At 37.1% G+C, this 20109-nt stretch overlaps 1 protein-coding gene across 1 annotated transcript; it reads right to left on the reverse strand.

The window, feature by feature from the left end:
- Positions 1-540: 540 nt before the first annotated feature.
- LOC127434938 (deleted in malignant brain tumors 1 protein-like) lies at positions 541-13008 on the reverse strand. The gene is made up of 10 exons (XM_051687987.1): positions 12795-13008; positions 12297-12599; positions 11876-12187; positions 11489-11791; positions 3082-3396; positions 1908-2210; positions 1558-1818; positions 1136-1327; positions 788-870; positions 541-699 (listed from the first exon to the last, which is right to left on the reverse strand). The coding sequence occupies exons 1-10, from the start codon at positions 13006-13008 to the stop codon at positions 541-543; spliced, it is 2445 nt and encodes an 814-aa protein (XP_051543947.1).
- Between the last annotated feature and the right edge of the window lie 7101 nt (positions 13009-20109).

Genomic DNA, 20109 nt, shown 5'->3' on the forward strand with positions numbered 1-20109 from the left:
GCTTTTTTAAGGTCCGAAAAAGAGGACATGTCCGGGAAAAAGAGGATGTATGGTCACCCTACGTTAGCAGCAGTGCAGAAATTACTTTTAACAAGGGGGCGATGAGGAAATATTTAGAAAATAAATTTAAAGTGACTACTACTAACAGAAACACATGTTGTAATACTAATATGTCATGCTTGGGTGGGGACAAAAAGTAAACAGGATTTACGGTGCTGCCTTGCTGCCGTCTTGACAAAGTGCTCCGGGATGCTTTTGCATCAAGTGTTCGTTCATGGCGGTTGTACTGCTGTGATAAGCCATTTCCAATTTGTATAGCTTACACAGCACCACATTGTTGGGTCTCTGGCTAAAATACTCCCACGCTTTAGATGACCGCGGGTGAGTTTTTTTTAGCTGCAGCTTATTCTTCGGGGAATCCATACTTAAACCGGGCGCTGCCATTTTAATTACTCCATTGCGGCACGCCGACACATGGTATGCAAATCGACGTGTTTCTGTAATCGATGACGTCGATTACGTCGATGAATCGTCCCAGACCTACAGTAAACTCACGAGAACAGATGACTCCAACATCTCGTCTATGAGAACATTCAGATCGACTCCATGAAGAGATGGGACATTGTGAGAGTTGTGTTTCATTCCCCTGACAATCAAACACATCAGCCCAGATTTCACCACTTCCCTCTCCAAACCAGTCTGCTCCCACAACAGACACAGCAATCCCACAATTCAGCTGTCTACAGAGGACACTGGCAGCTCTCATATCCAAACATCTATCACATACTGTTCCCCAGTATCTGTGTAACTGACGCTCCACTCTTCCAGAACAGGAGTCTGTGCCATTTACCAGTCTGAGCGCTGTGTAACCTAACCATAGATCAGAGAGATTACAGTAGTAACAAGAATAAAGCAGTATAATACTGTATGTACACATAATGCAATATATAACTCATTTGTCATGGAAAATTATAATGTATCAAAAAATAAATAAAAAGGGACATAGATACTTAACCAGAACACATTAGTCCCACGTTGCCAACACTGGTGCAATTATATTTGTGTGAAGATATTGAACAGGATGAAATCTGAGATTCGTTGCCTCTACACTGAATCTCTTCTGTCCACATCTGACCCTCTCCTTTTCCAAAAGCAGCTGCTCCCAGCACCTGTACAGGAGCCCCACAGTCCAGCTCTCTACACACAACCTCTGCATCCTGCTGGTCAAAGGCAGAATCACACACTGAAACCCACGTCTTCTCATGAAATATCTCTAATCTCCCAGAGCACAGATGAGACCCAGCAGCAAGTCTGGAACGTTTGTGACCTGTTTATATTACATAAAAAGTTTATACAGTAGACAAAAACACATAGTGAGCTTTTTTTTTTTTTTTCTAAATGAGTGAATTATCTTATATACAGAATACTGTATATTCTCAAATAATTACAGAAGACTTAATTTCATAGTGAATCTGGCACAATAGGATTATTAGTATTATTCACCTGAACAGATGACCCCAGCATCAGAGTTGTGAGTACAGAGAGGTACATTCCAACCTGCCGATCCACAGTTCTTTAGTGTCGACTCTGATCCAGTACATAATACACCAGCCATCCAGATTGGTCCTGATCCTGCTCCAAAATGAGCATCACCCAGAGCATCTACAGGCTCCCCACAGTCCAGTTCTCTACACACCACTGCAGCTTCAGTCATATCCCAACCTCGATCACACACTGTTCCCCACTGTCCTCTATGAAGAACCTCAACTCTACCAGCACAGGGACTGTTACCATTAACCAGTCTCACATTTTTGGGGTCTAAGTGAGAAGGAAGTACATTGAGAGAAAAAAGGAGGGATTCCAGCCATATTTACAAGACATTACTCACATATTAATTTAATTCTTACCAGCACACTGAAGCCCCTCATCATTTTCATGGGAGCAGTTGTTTTCGAGTGAAGATGATCTTGGACAGAGGTGAATCTGAGATTCGTTGCCTTTACACTGAATCTCTTCTGTCCACATCTGACCCTCTCCTTTTCCAAAAGCAGCTGCTCCCAGCACCTGTACAGGAGCCCCACAGTCCAGCTCTCTACACACAACCTCTGCATCCTGCTGGTCAAAGGCAGCATCACACACTGAAATCCACATCTTCTCATGAAGTATCTCCACTTGTCCAGAGCAACGAGAATTTCCAATAAGCCTGATGCCTGATTAGCAAGAGAAAACAAGCTTAACATATACTGCACTGTTTTCATAGAAGGCAAAGCATAAACTTTGTCATAAGCAATGATAAACAGTTTCATAAACTTCAAAGTTTTCTACATAGACATCATAAAGAAGAAAGAAACAAAAACATACTTTATAAAAACTGTTTACAATAATTTAAAAACACTCACTAGAGACCTTCTAGTTCCTGTTATAGCCCCCCGCATGTAAAAAGCAAAGCAATTAAGATAAGTGCTAAAAAGTACTTCAAATAAAGTGTAGGTGGGAAATTTTAGGGAGTAAATAAAGTTTACACATTTTGAACAGGGTTTGGGATTAGTAGCGTGTCGCGAGAGTGCATAGTTTGAGAACCACTGGCCTAGCCTATTGTCTATCCCACATAGCCTCGTTTTCGCTTGAGTCAAAAATTTAATATGGTGCTACTCTGACAGAGGTCAATTTTCTGTGTGTCATTCCATAAATATATGTATAAAAAAATATAGATTACAGCACGTTTAATATAGGATTTGTGGTCACAAGTGTGCCTTTATTGTAATTAACAACATTTTACTTTGAAAACGGCTTATCCAATAAGAATTTAAACAATCCATTTTATAAGTATCCAATAATTTAAAAAAATATTAAAACATAAAAATAATCATATGAATGACTAATATATCACAAAACAAATTGTTTGTTATCTTACAATAATATTTTGGTCATCCATTCACTAATGTTAAAAGATATAAATGTAAATTGGGGATTGAAAGCATTACATTAAATAATCAAAAGATTCATGGGGGGGGGGGGGTAATATAAGGCAGGTAGATCATCAGTGATATAAAAACCAGAATGAGGTTCAGAGCAGCTCACCTGAGCAGATGACACCAGCATCTTTACTATGATCACAGACAAAAACACCCCAATCTGCTGATCCACAGTTCTTCAGTGTGGACTCTGATCCAGTACAAAATGTTTGATTCATCCAGATTGGTCCTGATCTTGGTCCAAAATGAGCATCACTCAGAGCATCTACAGGTTCTCCACAGTCCAGCTCTCTACACACCACTGCAGCATCAGCCATATCCCAGGAATAACCACACACTGTTCCCCACTGTCCTCTATGAAGAACCTCCACTCTACCAGCACAGGGACTGTTACCATTCACCAGTCTCACATTCACACTGTCTGTATATATTGAAAAGTAAGAATGACAGATGGACAGAGGAAGAGAGTGAGAAACAAAGAATCACACAAAGAGACAAAACTAGTATGAAACTCAATTAATGTTCAGTCTGGACTGAAGGGGTGGAAAGAGTACTGAAAAATAATACTCAAAAAATAATAATACTCGATTAAAAGTACTGTTACATCTTAAAAAATGTAGTTTGAGTAGAGTAAAAGTACTGTCCTAAAAACTACTCAAGTAAGAGTAAAAGAGTAGCTCATTTAAAAGTACTCATGAGTAGTGAGTATTGAGTAATGAGTTGTTATGCCCCTTTATAATAAAAACTCTATGCTGCAACTTACATTTACATTCCCTTTTATGGCTGTAATAATAAAAAATAAAGGTTGTGATTAACAACTTTTAAAATACATCACTTATCTATGATACTGTAAACACAACATGAATCTGATTAAATAAAAATAAAATAAAAGGGAGACATGATTACAGAAATGAAAAGATGAAAAAGTTATTTTCAATATCATAATGTATGAAACAATTACATTAAAATCAGTTTATATGTAGGGTCCAGGGGTGTAAAGTAACGAATTACAAATACTCACGTTACTGTAATTAAGTAGTTTTCCCCAGGAATTGTACTTTAAGTAGTTTATAAATTTTATACGTTTACTTTTACTTGAGTACATTTTAAGTGCTGTAACTGTACTTTTACTGTGCTAATTTCCAAACCGTCTGTGTTCGCTACTTCCCTGTCCTGATTTTATTTTTATTCATCAACATGATTGGCTAGGGAGAGTCTCGTGACTCCAAATTAATTCACATGTAAAAAACTTGAACGGCAGCTGTAGATCAGGCGCCAACTGTTGTGGATGTGGAGGATGCCTAAAACACGTCAACACTTGAACATCACAGCCGCATCTGAAAGGACTTTTCGCAGTGAAAAAGGCCAATTGCTTGATAGTGTCAAGTGAGTTTAACTTGCTCAAGCCAGATATCAGCATTAATCCTGCCTCTAATATGAAGAAACATATTGAGGTAAATTTCATATTTCTGCTTACTATATTCTGTGTCTATAATGTAGCCATCTATCACTGAGATTATTGGGCTGCTGTGAGAGATTAATACAATGTTATCACTGGGCAATAAAATTATCTAGATGTTTATCGGAAAAAAGAGAGATGTGCTCGATCAAACCTTTGAGTAATTTTCTATACTTAGTCTATGTTCTACATCTAGAAAAAGGATGTTCATTACATCAATCGCGGTAGCAAGAGCACCACTGGTTGGTTGATCTAGATAAAATATAAAAGATTGACTTTTTATTTCCTGACGTCTGTAGGTGCGTGCTGTTTGATTGACAGGAGGTTAATGTTTGTGCGCTAATGCGCACTTTATAATTCCGTCAATGCCTGTCTTGGTGAGGCATTAATGTAAACGCAGTCGGTTTGGTCTAAAGTGAACGTAAACAGTGGGACAAAAAGCGTATTTGCATCAAAATGTTGCACTTGAAGTGTACATGTAACCGAATTGAGCACTGTCTAGTAGGCTATGTCATATAAAGTCCATTAATCAAACAACATTAACAAGGAAATGAGAAAACCACTCACTACTTTTGGCTGAATAACTTGAGTAGCTTTAAAAGTATTAATGTAATAGAATAAAACAGTGACATTTTTAATAATACATAAAAAAAATAAAAAATAAAAAATAAAATTTGTTTGCTTTTTAATAATACCGATCCCTGATGTAGAGAGTGTTAATTTGTATAATAAATTACCAGGAAAGTAGAGATGATAAAATAATTCATAATTATGCTTAGCCTTTATAAAGATAGAAAAGTATCAACCCTTGAAGAGCAATACTTCAGGCAGAACATTCCACCAGTCACAAACTTCAGAAAATTGTGCATCATGCATTAGAATGAGAACACAACTATTTCTGGGCTTAAAAGATACAAGAACTAAATCAATGTTGAACATTGTATCTCAAAAGGAGGACAATGTGGCCCTCCATGTGCTACTTAAAGAAATAGTTCACTCAAAAATGAAAACTCTCTTATCATTTACTCACTCTCATGCCATCCCAGATGTGTATGACTTTCTTTCTTCAGAACACAAATTAAGATTTTTAGAAGAATATCTCAGCTCTGTAGGTCCATTCAATGTAAGTGAAGGGGTGCCAAAATTTTGATGCTCCAAAAAGCACATAAAAGCAGTATAAAAGTAATACATACAACTCCAGTGGTTTAATCCATGACTTCAGAATTGATATGACAGGTGTGGGTGAGAAACAGATCAATATTTAAGTCCTTTTTTGCTAGAAATTCTTCTGTCTGCCCAGTAGGTGGCGATATGCATGAAGAACGTGAATCACCAAAAACACAAGAAGAACAATGTGAAATTTAAAGTGGAGATTGATTGAGCAGGGAGGAGAATTAATAGTAAAAAATAATTAAATATTGATCTGTTTTTCACCACATCTATCATATCACTTCTGTAGACATGGATTAAACCACTGGAGGCACATGGATTAGACTACTTTTATGCTGATTTATGTGATTTGTGGAGCTTCAATAGCACCGATTCACTTTCATTGTATGGACCAAAAGAGCTGAGATATTCTTCTAAAAATCTTAATTTGTGTTCTGCAGAAGAAAGAAAGTCATACTCATCCAGGATGGCATGAGGGTAAGTAAATGATGAGAGAATTTTCATTTTTGGGTGAATTATTCCTTTTTAAGCGTGATGTAGCCCCTGTACCAAACAACATTTTCCATGCCTGCTCTACCTCCTCTATTGTGCAGGACATGACGTGCCAAGTGATCCTGCTTATTTAGCATTTTTTTGCATTCCTTGCATTGTTTTGAATGTGTTTTATGCACAACAATAACGCTCTGTTGGCATTAAGGGAAATTTAGACCCTACACATAAATGGATTTTAATGTAATTGTTTCATACATTACGATTTAAAAGTTGCCATTCAGTGTTCATTATAATGGGGCATAGGTTTTGCAACTCGGTACTCAATACTCACTACTCATGAGTACTTTTAAATGAGCTACTCTTTTACTCTTACTTGAGTAGTTTTTAGGACAGCTACTTTTACTCTACTCAAACTAAATTATTTTGGGAAATAACAGTACTTCTGCTTGACTGAGAGAGTTATTGTTGTGCATAAAACATGTTCAAAACATGTTCAAAACAATGCAAGGAATGCAACAAAAAAAAAAACACTAAAAAAGCAGGGTCACTTTGTGCGTCATGTCCCGCACAATAGAGGGGATACAGGGTACAGGGGCCACAATGGGCTTTAAAGGAATAATTCACACAAAAATGAAAATTCTCTCATCATTTACTCACCCTCATGCCATCCCGGATGTGTATGACTTTCTTTCTTCTGCAGAACACAAATTAAGATTTTTAGAAGAATACAGTGCATCTGGAAAGTATTCACAATGCTTCACTTTTTCCACATTTTGTTATGTTACAGCCTTATTCCAAAATGGATTAAATTAATTATTGTCCTCAAAATTCTACAAACAATACCCCATAATGACAGCATGAAATAAGTTTGTTTGAAATCTTTGCAAATTTATAAAAATAAAAAAAACACACAAAAAAAAAATAATCACATGTACATAAGTATTCACAGCCTTTGCCATGACACTCAAAATTGAGCTCAGGTGCATCCTGTTTGAAGGTCCCAGTGAGCACAGTGGCCTCCATCATCTGTAAATGGAAGAAGTTTGGAACCACCAGGACTCTTCCTAGAGCTGGCTGCCCGGCCAAACTGAGCGATCGGGGGAGAAGGGCCTTAGTAAGGTAGGTGACCAAGAACCCAATGCTCACTCTGACAGAGCTCCAACGTTTCTTTGTGGAGAGAGGAGAACCTTCCAGAAGAACAACCATCTCTGCAGCACTCCACCAATCAGGCCTGTATGGTAGAGTGTCCAGACGGAAGCCACTCCTCAGTAAAAGGCACATGACAGCCTGCCTGGAGTTTGCCAAAAGGCACCTGAAGGACTCTCAGACCATGAGAAACAAAGATTGAACTCTTTGGCCTTAATGGCAAGCATCATGTCTGGAGGAAACCAGGCACCGCTCATCACCTGGCCAATACCATCCCTACAGTGAAGCATGGTGGTGGCAGCATCATGCTGTGGGGATGTTTTTCAGCGGCAGGGACTGGGAGACTAGTCAGGATCGAAGGAATGATGAATGCAGCAATGTACAGAGACATCCTTGATGAAAACCTGCTCCAGAGCACTCTGGACCTCAGAATGGGGTGAAGGTTCATCTTCCAACAGGACAACGACCCTAAGCACACAGCCAAGATAACAAAGGATTGGCTCCGGGACAACTGTGAATGTCCTTGAGTGGCCCAGCCAGAGCCCAGACTTGAACCCGATTGAATATCTCTGGAGAGATCTGAAAACTGCTGTGCCCCGACGCTCCCCATCCAACCTGATGGAGCTTGAGAGGTCCTGCAAAGAAGAATGGGAGAAACTGCCCAAAAATAGGTGTGCCAAGCTTGTAGCATCATACTCAAAAAGACTTGAGGCTGTAATTGGTGCCAAAGGTGCTTCAACAAAGTATTGAGCAAAGACTGTGAATACTTATGTACATGTGATTTTTATTTATTTATTTATTTATTTTTATAAATTTGCAAAGATTTCAAACAAACTTCTTTCACGCTGTCATTATGGGGTATTGTTTGTAGAATTTTGAGGAAAAAAGTGAATTTAATCCATTTTGGAATAAGGCTGTAACATAACAAAATGTGGAAAAAGTGAAGCGCTGTGAATACTTTCCAGATGCACTGTATCTCAGCCCTTTTAGTCCAAACAATACAAGTGAATGGATGCCAAAATTTTGAAGCTCCAAAAATCACATAAGTTAGCAAAAAAAAAATCCATGTGACTCCAGTGGTTAAATCCATGTCTTCAGAAGAGATATGATAGGTTGTGTGAGAAACAGATCAATATTTACTGTGTCAATTTTTACTATAAATTCTCCTCCCTGCACAGTCAATCTCCACTTTAACTTTCACTTTCTTCTTCTTTTGTTTTTGGTGATTCACATTCTTCATGCATATCGCCAACTACTGGGCAGGGAGACTAATTTCTAGCAAAAATGGACTTAAATATTGATAATTTTTTCACCCACACCTATCATAACTTCTGAAGTCATGGATATAACCACTGGAGTCATATGGATTACTTTTGTGCTGCCTTTATGTGCTTTTTGGAGTGTCAAAATTTTGGCATCCATTCGCTTGTATTGTATGGACCTACAAAGCTGAAATATTCTTCTAAAAATCTTAATTTGTGTTCTGCTGAAGAAAGAAAGTCATAGACATCTCGGATGGCATGAGAGTGAGTAAATGATAAAAGAGTTTTCATTTTTGAGTGAACTATTTCTTTAAGTAGCACATGGAGGGTCACATTGTCCTCCTTTTGAGATACAGTGTTCCACATTGATTTAGTTCTTTTCAATGTTTTCAATGTTCCACACTGATCTTTTAAGCCCAGAAATATTTGTGTTCTCATTCTAATACATGATGCACAGTTTTCTGAAGTTTGCAACTGGTGGAATGTTCTGCCTGAAGTATTGCTCTACAAAGGTTGATACTTTTCTATCAAGCATTAGAAAAAACTTGATAAAGGCTAAGCATAATTATAAATTATTTTATCATCTCTACTTTTCTGGTAATTTATTATACAAATTAACACAATCTCTACATCAGGGGTCGGTATTATTAAAAAAAACTAACAATATTATTAAAAAAATATTATTATTAAAAATGTCACTGTTTTATTCAATTACATTAATACTTTTAAAGCTACTCAAGTTATTCAGCCAAAAGTAGTGAGTGGTTTTCTGGTTTCCTTGTAATTGTTGTTTGATTAATAGACTTTATATGACATAGCCTACTAGACAGTGCTCAATTCTGTTACATGTACACTTCAAGTGCAACATTTTGATGCAAATACGCTTTTTGTCGCACTGTTTACGTTCACTTTAGACCAAACCGACTGCGTTTACATTAATGCCTCACCAAGACGGGCATTGACGGAATTATAAAGTGCACATTAGCGCACAAACATTAACCTCCTGTCAATCAAACAGCACACACCTACAGACGTCAGGAAATAAAAAGTCAATCTTTTATATTTTATCTAGATCAACCAACCAGTGGTGCTCTTGCTACCGCGATTGATGTAATGAACACCCTTTTTCTAGATGTAGAACATATACTAAGTATAGAAAATTACTAAAAGTTTATCATCGATATTGAGGACATCTCTTCTTTTTTTTTTTCTTCAGATAAACAACAAGACTGTTTTATCGCCCAGCCCTATTGGTAACACTGCCTTAATCTCTCACAACAGCCCAATAATCTCAGTGATAGATAGCTAATTTACAGGCTACATTATAGACACAGAATATAGTAAGTAGAAATATGAAATTTACCTCGATATGTTTCTTCAAATTAGAGGCAGCTTTAATGCTGATATCTGGCTTGAGCAAGTTAAACTCAGTCAAGCAATTGGCCTTTTTTCCTGCGAAAAGCCCTTTCAGGTGCGGCCGTGATGTTCAGCTCTAAACTGTGTTTGAGGCATCCTCCAAACCCATAACAATTGGCGCTGATCTACAGCTGCCATTCAAGTTTTTTACATGTGAATTATTTTGGAGTCACGAGACTCTCCCTAGCCAATCATGTTGATAAATAAAAATAAAATCATGACAGGGAAGTAGCGAACACAGACGGTGGGAAAATAGCACAGTAAAAGTACAGTTACAGCACTTAAAATGTACTCAAGTAAAAGTATAACATTTTTAAACTACTTGAAGTACAATTCCTGGGGAAAACTACTTAATTACAGTAACATGAGTATTTGTAATTCATTACTTCACACCCCTGCTCAGGGCACATGCAATTTTATTTGCAGGTGCTATTTACAGTCTGTTGCAAATAATGGTTGATACAGTTAACACCCTGGTGCAAATTGTGGCAGATATTATTTGTACCCCAATCTTGGTCAAATAATGGTTGATGTTATTAACACCATTGTGGCAGATATTATTTGTACCCCAACACTGGTGCAAATAATGGTCAATGCTATTAACACCCCGGTACAAATAGTGGCAGATACAATTTACACCCCAATTTCTATATTAATAAGTAGTAAAGGGGCATCAATACAGCATGTTTATTGTGTGTGTGTGTGTGTGCGTATAAGTTTATTGTATTTGGAGTCCCACAGAAACCGTACTCCACCCCTAAACCTAACATAATGTACGATAATTAACCATGGTTTTTATTAGAGTAACCATAGTTTGCATTTAAATTACGTTACATTTATTCATTTGGCATATGCTTTTATCCAAAGCGACTTACAAAAGAGGAATAATACATCATAAGCGATTCAACTTAAGGAGAACGCAGTATGGCATTTTTTTACATGTAACATAGTTAAGTGCTCATGGATAAAGTTTAATCATGGTATTTGTAGTAAAAACATAGTAATCACAAAATTAACCATGGTTATTACAGTCATGGTTACTACAACATTATGATAGTAAAACCATGGTTAATTTCTGTTAGGGCTTAACCCAACCTCTAATCAAAAGAGTAATACAAATCTAGACGTGAAAGATGCCAGCCGCAGAAGAAAGCCATCACCCCTCACGCCTCAGACAAAGAAGGGAAAGTATGCGACAGATTCTGCCCATTACCTGGATCAAACACTACACTGATCCTGCCAACAGTCGACACTGCGAGGAAATCAACCTTAATGTTTATTTTTATTTATTATAAGTAGTATTAAAGGAAATTTTAAGAGTGGAGAGAGGAAAAAGGATAGGCATAAGAGTGTGACAAAATGCAGATTCGAACCCAGGTCATTATTTGCACCTGGGTGCAATTAATCACTCCAAATTTTTATTAATTTAAGTTTATTTGAAAATGTTCTCGAACGTGCACACACCAGTCCCAATACAGGCGGATTTAATGGGTAGGTTCATTTAAAAGAGATTTAATGGGTTTAAATGTGACTAATAAAAAAAATATCTGCTTTGTTGTAACTCCTACCTGCACACACCAGTCCAACGTTGTTTTCAGGAGGACAGTTGTTTTCATTTGATGGTGATGTTGGACAGAAGTGAATCTGAGGTTCATTGCCTCTACACTGAATCTCTTCTGTCCACATCTGACCCTCTCCTTTGCCAAAAGCAGCTGCTCCCAGCACCTGTACAGGAGCCCCACAGTCCAGCTCTCTACACACAACCTCTGCATCCTGCTGGTCAAAGGCAGCATCACACACTGAAACCCACGTGTTCTCATAAAGTATCTCTAATCTCCCAGAGCAGCGAGAACCTCCAACCAGCCTGATGCCTGTAAAAACAATATAGATCATGGAACATTTTAAAAACAGAGTTTGAATACAGTTAATGTGATAAGATTACATTTTGAGCTTACCTGCACAAAAGACTCCAGCATCTTTACTATGATCACAGTCATAAGGCCAGTCTAATGACCCACAGTTTTTCAGTGTGGACTCTGATCCAGTACACATTGCATTTTTCATCCAGATTGATCCTGATCCTGGTCCAAAATGAGCATCACCCAAAGCATCTACAGGCTCTCCACAGTCCAGCTCTCTACACACCACTGCAGCATCAGCCATATCCCAACCAGCATCACATACTGTTCCCCACTGTCCTCTATGAAGAACCTCCACTCTACCAGCACAGGGACTGTTACCACCAACCAACCTCACATTCATTATGTCTGTCAATGTCAGAGAAAGACAAAGAGAGAGAAAAAGAGAATGAAGACTGAAATGTTACTATAAAATTAAATAATAATCTGCTCTGTTTATTTTTTATCGAACTCATACCGCTACACAACAATCCAGTGATGTTGTCATGAGAACAGTTGCTTTTGATTGATGGTGATTTTGGACAGAGATGAATCTGAGATTCGTTGCCTCTACACTGAATCTCTTCTGTCCACATCTGACCCTCTCCTTTGCCAAAAGCAGCTGCTCCCAGCACCTGTACAGGAGCCCCACAGTCCAGCTCTCTACACACAACCTCTGCATCCTGCTGGTCAAAGGCCGCATCACACACTGAAACCCACGTCTTCTCATGAAGTATCTCTAATCTCCCAGAGCAGCGAGAACCTCCAACAAGTCTGACTCCTGAAAAAAAAAAACATTATTATAAAAATCAGATTACATGGATTTTTAAGATCATGATTCTTAAGTCAAAATTTTAAATAAAAAAACTAAATAAATAATTTAAATATAAGAATAAAACAAGATCCAACATGTTGTAATACATGAGGAGAAATACATTTTCAGTCAAGTAGATAGAGAAGGTTTGCAGAAGTTTACCTGAGCAGATGATTCCAGCATCTCTAATATGATCACAGTTGAAGTGTTTACCCCATCCTCTTGACCCACAGTTCTTCAGTGTAGACTCTGATCCAGTACACATGACAAAACTCATCCAGATTGGTCCTGATCCTGGTCCAAATTGAGCATTACGCAGAGCATCAACAGGCTTTCCACAGTCCAGTTCTCTACACACCACTGCAGCATCAACCATATCCCAATAGTCATCACACACTGTTCCCCACTGTCCTCTATGAAGAACCTCCACTCTACCAGCACAGGGACTGTTACCACCAACCAACCTCACATTTACACTCTCTAAATATTGAGCAAAACAATGAGAGAGAGGAATGAATGGATGAGAGAAAGAGTAAAACTGATTTTCACATTTGTTAGCAGATATAGAGTATATGACTGTTCAATGTCTTTTCATAATTCACATGTGATTGTTGTGTGGTTGTGGAATTTTTAAATATATTTCAAATGGTTATTATTATTATGTATTATTATTATTATTATTATTATTATTCAGTGATCATATGTAATTAAATGAAATAATTAAAACTTATCACACTCTCATTTGTTCACACATTATTATCATGTGTTCACATGTGAAATTCATGTGATTTTTCCATAGGTGCATACAGTACATTATACACGATGTGTTTGTTAATAAATATCTCTGCAACATAAGATGAATAAACATGAATTTTAAGTTAAGTCGGAATATGCAAGACCATCATTTCTTGATAAAACATTTTCATTATTTATGTACTTACCAGCTCTGATGAGTTTTACAACTGAGGACAGTAAAATGAGTGTCAGACATCTCTCCATATTCTTCTGCTCTACTAATAGTTTGTTTATTCAGTATCCAGTACCAGCTTCTCCTCACTACTGATGAAACAGAAGTACAGGGGTCTTCTGAGCCCTTAATAAGAGAAAAAGATGTCAAACACCCTCCAATCACACTCACTATTACCTTATTAGACAGAACAGGGGAAACCATCAAAGAACTTCAGAGACAAATCAGACGAGGTATTTCTGATTTTCTCCATATACATCAAAAACGTCAGTGCTGATCAGGGATTCTTCGCCCCACCCATGAAGATGCCTCACTAAAGGGAGCCACACACACACACACACACACACACACTATATTTAGAGATATAAAAATAAGAGCTGTTAAAAAGTAATTTGACTTACAGGATACAGGAAACACTCCAGTTTAAACACATCAAAGCCAAACACCTGCAGAGACGAGATAGAAGCTCTGATAACTAACTGCTAAATAACATATTTGCATGTTATTAAAACAGTAAACTCAACTGTTTAAATCATTCATGATTAAAAAAAAATAATAATAATCCTATTTTATTAGTAAATAGACGCTTACCAAGACCACAGTATATGACCTAAACTTTATTAAACAAGTGGGACGCAAAATAGACAAAATACAATATAAATAATAACTTTTTGAAACTTTTTTATATATTGAAATCTCATTTCTAGGTTATTTTTTCTCTTTACAATATACTTTTGCACATGCTAAACAGGTTTTTTTTTTTTTTTTTTCATAAGATGGGGCAGAAAGACCATAATTCTTTTAAAGTGAAGATGATGAGGGTGTTCTTCACCTTCTGACCAGCAGATGGCGCCAATATACAATAAACATATTTCATTTATTAATAAGATCATTAAAGTGTATTGTTTCAGATTGTTTGATCATGTATTTCTTCCAAAGCATCTGAGATCGCCTATTAGGTTTGTAACATCAGCTGTGTTACTTTCTTCCAGAGGGTGACAGCAACAGACCAAGATTTTTAAGCTGTTCGATCTGTGATTTCGAATTTGTCTTGGAACAGCTGTTTGATTTATGAGTAATAATAATAATAATAATAATAATAATAATAAAAACTTTATGAACATCACTTGAACAGATTTTTATGTTTTTTTCTACAACATAAATTAACCACAGTAAATAACAAGGCATTTTTGGACCCCATACTGTATATTTTGGCCCCTTTCCTATAAAAAAAAAAAAATAAAATACAGTTAAGAAATTCTTGAACTCTTTGGTTGATTTAGATAAAAATAAAACCAAGTTGTATTACAGAAGACTGTGTTAGTGCCAGATTTGAGTCTATTAGTAACTATACTATAAAATATAATATTGTAAAATAATTTATATATATATATATATATATATATATATATATATATATATATATATATATATATATATACACAAAAGAGTTTCAATAATGAATAGAAATTTAGTGCAAACAGAGACAGTCAATGGAAGGCTGCACACACACACACACACACACACACACACACACACACACACACACACAGTACCTGTAACTCTGTAGTCAGAAGCAGGTGTCTTTTCAGGAATAATATAGTTCAGCTTAGTGGACAAATATAGTTTAAATATATAGATTGCAAAATCTATCACACCACAGGCCTACACAGTTACATGATAACTTTCTAGTTAATAACAACAATAAAGAGTTAATAAAGAATTTTGGCATAAATAAATTAACATATTTTGAGGTTTAGGTAACATTACCTGGATTACTCATCTGAGTGAAGTTTCTGGATCTGTTTGTTATGTGTCTGTGATCAATCTCATTATAAAATGCTTCAGTCAGAGTCCTGCGTCTGCTCTTAAAGAGATTTGTGTGATTGAATAAAGAAAAACCTGCTGTCAGTTCATAACAGACACTGAATAAAATATTACAGTTACACCACAGACGATTAATAAACATCATTAGGTTGTAGTTGGTGTTTGAGATAGTTGATTGTGTCAGAATTGAACTTGTATGTGATGTGTGTATCTGTCGTACCTCTCCTCATCACTCTGTTCTGCTGAATCAGTATAATGAGTGGCAGTAAGAGCAGTAAGAGTACAGCTCCCAGTACAATCACAACCACAGGAGGGATGGAGAGAGAAGATGCTGGAGGAGTTTGTGGATGAGTGATTGATGTTGATCAAGCTGGTCTCCTTTTTATCTGTGAAACTGGAGGAAAAGCTGATGTTGTTGTAGGTGGAAAAGTGGACACAGACAAGTCTGTCAATGTAGAAACAAACATCTTAAAAACGTTGAAATTATTGTCATATTGAATAAATAAATTTGTTTCATTAGCTCTAAAATTAATAAATAATAACGGTAATTTACATATTAACGCACTTTAGACACATGTTAATGTTTTGATTAGTAATTAATTAGTAGTTATTTTAAATTAGCCATAGTTAGTTAATAGTTCTCAATGAGGCAGATCAAATTCAGTAATTATTGATTACCTAACAGTTAATTACCTCAGTCATCAGTTCACTATTACTTGAATCAAAATCCTCTGACTTGCCGTAGATACCTCAAACGCGATAGAGGAGGAGTTATGTATATGAGCAAATGAATGCGCTAATTAAGTTACGTGAGGCGCTAAAATAACACGCGTTAACTTAACGCGTGACGGCATACGGCGTATATGTAACGCCTAACGCCATTTACTTGACGCCTTACAGCGTTTAGAAAACGGCGTTTCAAAGCTTAATACGGCGATACAAAACACGTGAATTCTGACCCTCTTGGCTTTCCATATGCAGTCTCGTGGAACACGCGTATGTAAAGGGTTCTCACTCTTTCTTTGTTTCAGTCTTCTGACATATTTTACAAGAATATTATCGTCTATGTGAATGCTGCAAATTACCTCAGGCATCTCAGCTCAGGAGGTGCTCTGAGTTCAGTACGCTTTATTTCCACAGAACAGTTTGATGTGAGAGCAACTCTGCAGTGTTTGGCGGAATTCCCATGCATTTAAAGGTTAAAGTAATTGTTGAGTTTTCTTTTGTCAGTGTTTCCCCCATTGCAATGAGTGTAATTGAGCAATTAACACAGTTATGCCATGTAATTGAATGTACCTGCCCCTTTTGTGTTACATTTTCCCTCTCTCTCTCTCTCTCTCTCTCTCTCTCTCTCTCTCTCTCTCTCTCTCTCTCTCACACACACACACACACACACACACACTCATGTTGGTGCAGCTATCATTATGAGGACTCTCCACAGACATAATGATTTTTATACTGTATGAACTATAGATTCTAACCCTAACCCTACCATTTTAAATTTCCAATAAAACATCGTTTAGTATGATTTTTAAGCGATTTGAATTATGGAGACACTAGAAGTGTCCTCATAAAGCACATTTATAGCATAATACCCTTGTAATTACCAGTTTGTAACCTAAAAAAAAGTCCTCATAAACCACTTAAACCTGCCCACACACTTCAATACATGATTGAACTGAACACTGATCGGCCTGCTTTTCTTTGTGGATGAACTTCTGGTTTTGGAGAATCAAGTTTTTGTTTTACATTAATATTAGTTAAAAAATAAACTAAATACAAATTTGACAAAGCATGTAATATTCTGTAGGAAAAGCTCTGAAATACAAAAACATAAGGCATTGACACCTTTGTATCAATATACATTAAGTTCTCACAAACTCATTCCAGGTCCAGTAACTGTAATATTTCACAAACAGAGGCAGTGGGTGTGTCTATTGAGTCATACATTCCCTCCCTCTTTGTTTGGCACAATCCCCACATCACCATAGTCTGTTAAAAAGCATAAAAAGCAAAAATAAATAAATACAAATATTATTGAATAAACCTGTCATACAGTTGAATGAGTGCTTTTTTATCTTCACCAAACAGGTGCATTTTTTCTCTTTTTCATAAGTTGTTACCTCTTTTTCAAAGAGGCTTTACATTTTGACACCTCTGAAGCACACTTCTTTCTTTTTTTCACTCATATTAGTCAATTATGTAATTTTTCCAATATTTAAAAGTTTTGATGATTTTAATAGTTATTATGCTTATTTAAATGTTATTTAAATAACCAAAATAATTATTACATCTGTATATCATGATGAAAGACATTAGAAAACTCATCATTAAATGATTTTGAAGAGGATCACATCTTTGTTACTATTCTTCATATCATCACAGTCATCCTGAGCTCCCTCTGATACACATGTGAAATTACATAGAAAATTAATTATTACTCAGAATAATGCCATGATGAGATCATTGATGGAAAAAATACAGTTGAATTCAGAAGTTAACATACACCGTAGTCAAATACATTTAAACTCAGTTTTCACAAGTCCTGACATCTAATCGTAGAAAACATTCCCTGTCTTAGGTCAGTAAGGATCACTACTTTATTTTGAGAATGTGAAATGTCAGAATAATAGTAGAGAGAATTATTTATTTCAGCTTTTATTTCTTTCATTGCATTCCCAGTGGGTAAGAAGTTTACATACACTTTGTTAGTATTTCGTAGCATTGCCTTTAAATTGTTTAACCTGGGTCAAATGTTTTGGGTAGCCTTTCACAAGCTTCTCACAATAAGTTGCTGGAATTTTGGTCCATTCCTCCAGACAGAACTGGTGTAACTGAGTCAGGTTTGTAGGCCTCCTTGCTCATACAAATTTTTCAGTTCTGCCCACACATTTTCTATCAGATTGAGGTCAGGGCTTTGTGATTGCCACTCCAGTAACTTGACTTTGTTGTCCTTAAGCCATTTTGCCACAACTTTGGAGGTATGCTCGGGGTCATTGTCCATTTGGAAGACCCATTTGCGACCAAGCTTTAACTTCATGGCTGATGTCTTGAGATGTTGCTTCAATATATACACATAATTTTCTTTCTCATGATTCCATCTGTGTTGTGAAGTGCACCAGTCCCTCCTGCAGCAAAACACTTCCACAACATGATGCTGCCACCCCCATACTTCACGGTTGGGATGGTGTTCTTCGGTTTGCAAGTCTCACCCTTTTTCCTCCAAACATAATGATGGCCAAAAAGTTCAATTTTTTTTTCATCAGACCAGATTAAATTTCTCCAAAAAGTTAGATCTTTGTCCCCATGTGCACTTGCAAACTGTAGTCTGGCTTTTTTATGGTGGTTTTGGAGTATTGGCTTCTTCCTTGCTGAGCAGCCTTTCAGGTTATGTCGATATAGGACTCATTTTACTGTGGATATAGATACTTGTCTACCTGTTTCCTCCAGCATCTTCACAGGGTACTTTGCTGTTGTTCTGGGATTGATTTGCACCTTTCGCACCAAACTACATTCATCTCTAGGAGACAGAATGCATCTCCTTCCTGAGCAGTGTGATGGCTGCATGGTCCCATGGTGTTTATACTTGCGTACTATTGTTTGTACAGATGAACGTGGTACCTTAAGGCATTTGGAAATTGCTCCCAAGGATGAACCAGACTTGTGGAGGTCCACAGTTTTTTTTTTCTGAGGTCTTGGCTGATTTCTTTTGATTTTCCCATGATGTCAAGGTACGAGGCACTGAGTTTGAAGGTAGGCCTTAAAATACATCCACAGGTACACCTCTAATTGACTCCAATTAGCCAGTTGGCCTATCAGAATCTAATTGGCTAATTGCCTAAACAATGTCTGTAAACAATTGTTGGAAAAATTACTCATGTCATGCACAAAGTAGATGTCCTAAACAACTCTAGTTTGCTAATATGAAATCTGTAGAGTGGTTAAAAAATTAGTTTTAATGGCTTCAACCTAGGGGCCTGGGTAGCTCAGCGAGTAAAGACACTGACTACCACCCCTGGAGTTGCAAGAGTTGCTGAGTGACTCCAGCCAGGTCTCCTAAGCAACCAAATTGGCCCAGTTGCTAGGGAGGGTAGAGTCATATGGGGTAACCTCCTCGTGGTCGCTATAATGTGGTTCTCGCTCTTGGTGGGGCACGTGGTGAGTTGTTCTTGGATGCCACAGAGAATAGTGTGAAGCCTCCACACACGCTATGTTTCCCTGGTAATGCGCTCAACAAGCCATGTGATAAAATGTGCAGATTGACGGTCTCAAACGCGGAGGCAACTGAGATTCGTCCTCCGCCACCTGGATTGAGGCGAGTCACTACGCCACCACGAGGACTTAGAGCACATTGGGAATTGGGCATTCCAAATTGGGGAGAAAATGGGAGAAAAAAAGACTTTAGCCTAAGTGTATGTAAACTTCTGACTTCAACTGTATATGTTTAATACCGTCACACCTACATACTACTCAACTACAGCATGCAGTGTTTATATTTTGCATCTTATCAATAGGGTGCAACAGTGCAAGCCGACATTTTCAGCCAACTTGGTGCCGAAAGTATTTTTCCTATTTATTTGTTTTTATGGGGATTTCCTAAAATCCTTCATCAAGGAAATCTAAGACATGATACAAACCAACCAGCTCTGAGATGAATCACATTACAAACTTTGCTTTGAAACA

Source organism: Myxocyprinus asiaticus, chromosome 45 (assembly GCF_019703515.2).
Source record: "Myxocyprinus asiaticus isolate MX2 ecotype Aquarium Trade chromosome 45, UBuf_Myxa_2, whole genome shotgun sequence".
Classification (NCBI taxonomy): Eukaryota; Metazoa; Chordata; class Actinopteri; order Cypriniformes; family Catostomidae; genus Myxocyprinus; species Myxocyprinus asiaticus.

What these genes read in the sequence shown, in the direction of transcription:
- LOC127434938 (XM_051687987.1), bottom strand. Translation starts at nt 13,008, where the DNA reads ATGGTTGATGCTGCAGTGGTGTGTAGAGAACTGGACTGTGGAAAGCCT. An exon ending in CACTGGATTGTTGTGTAGCG is followed by an intron (nt 12,188 to 12,296) that starts GTATGAGTTCGA and finishes TGACATTGACAG; the next exon opens with ACATAATGAATGTGAGGTTG. An exon ending in TACACAGATACTGGGGAACA is followed by an intron (nt 700 to 787) that starts GTATGTGATAGA and finishes TTGTGGGAGCAG; the next exon opens with ACTGGTTTGGAGAGGGAAGT.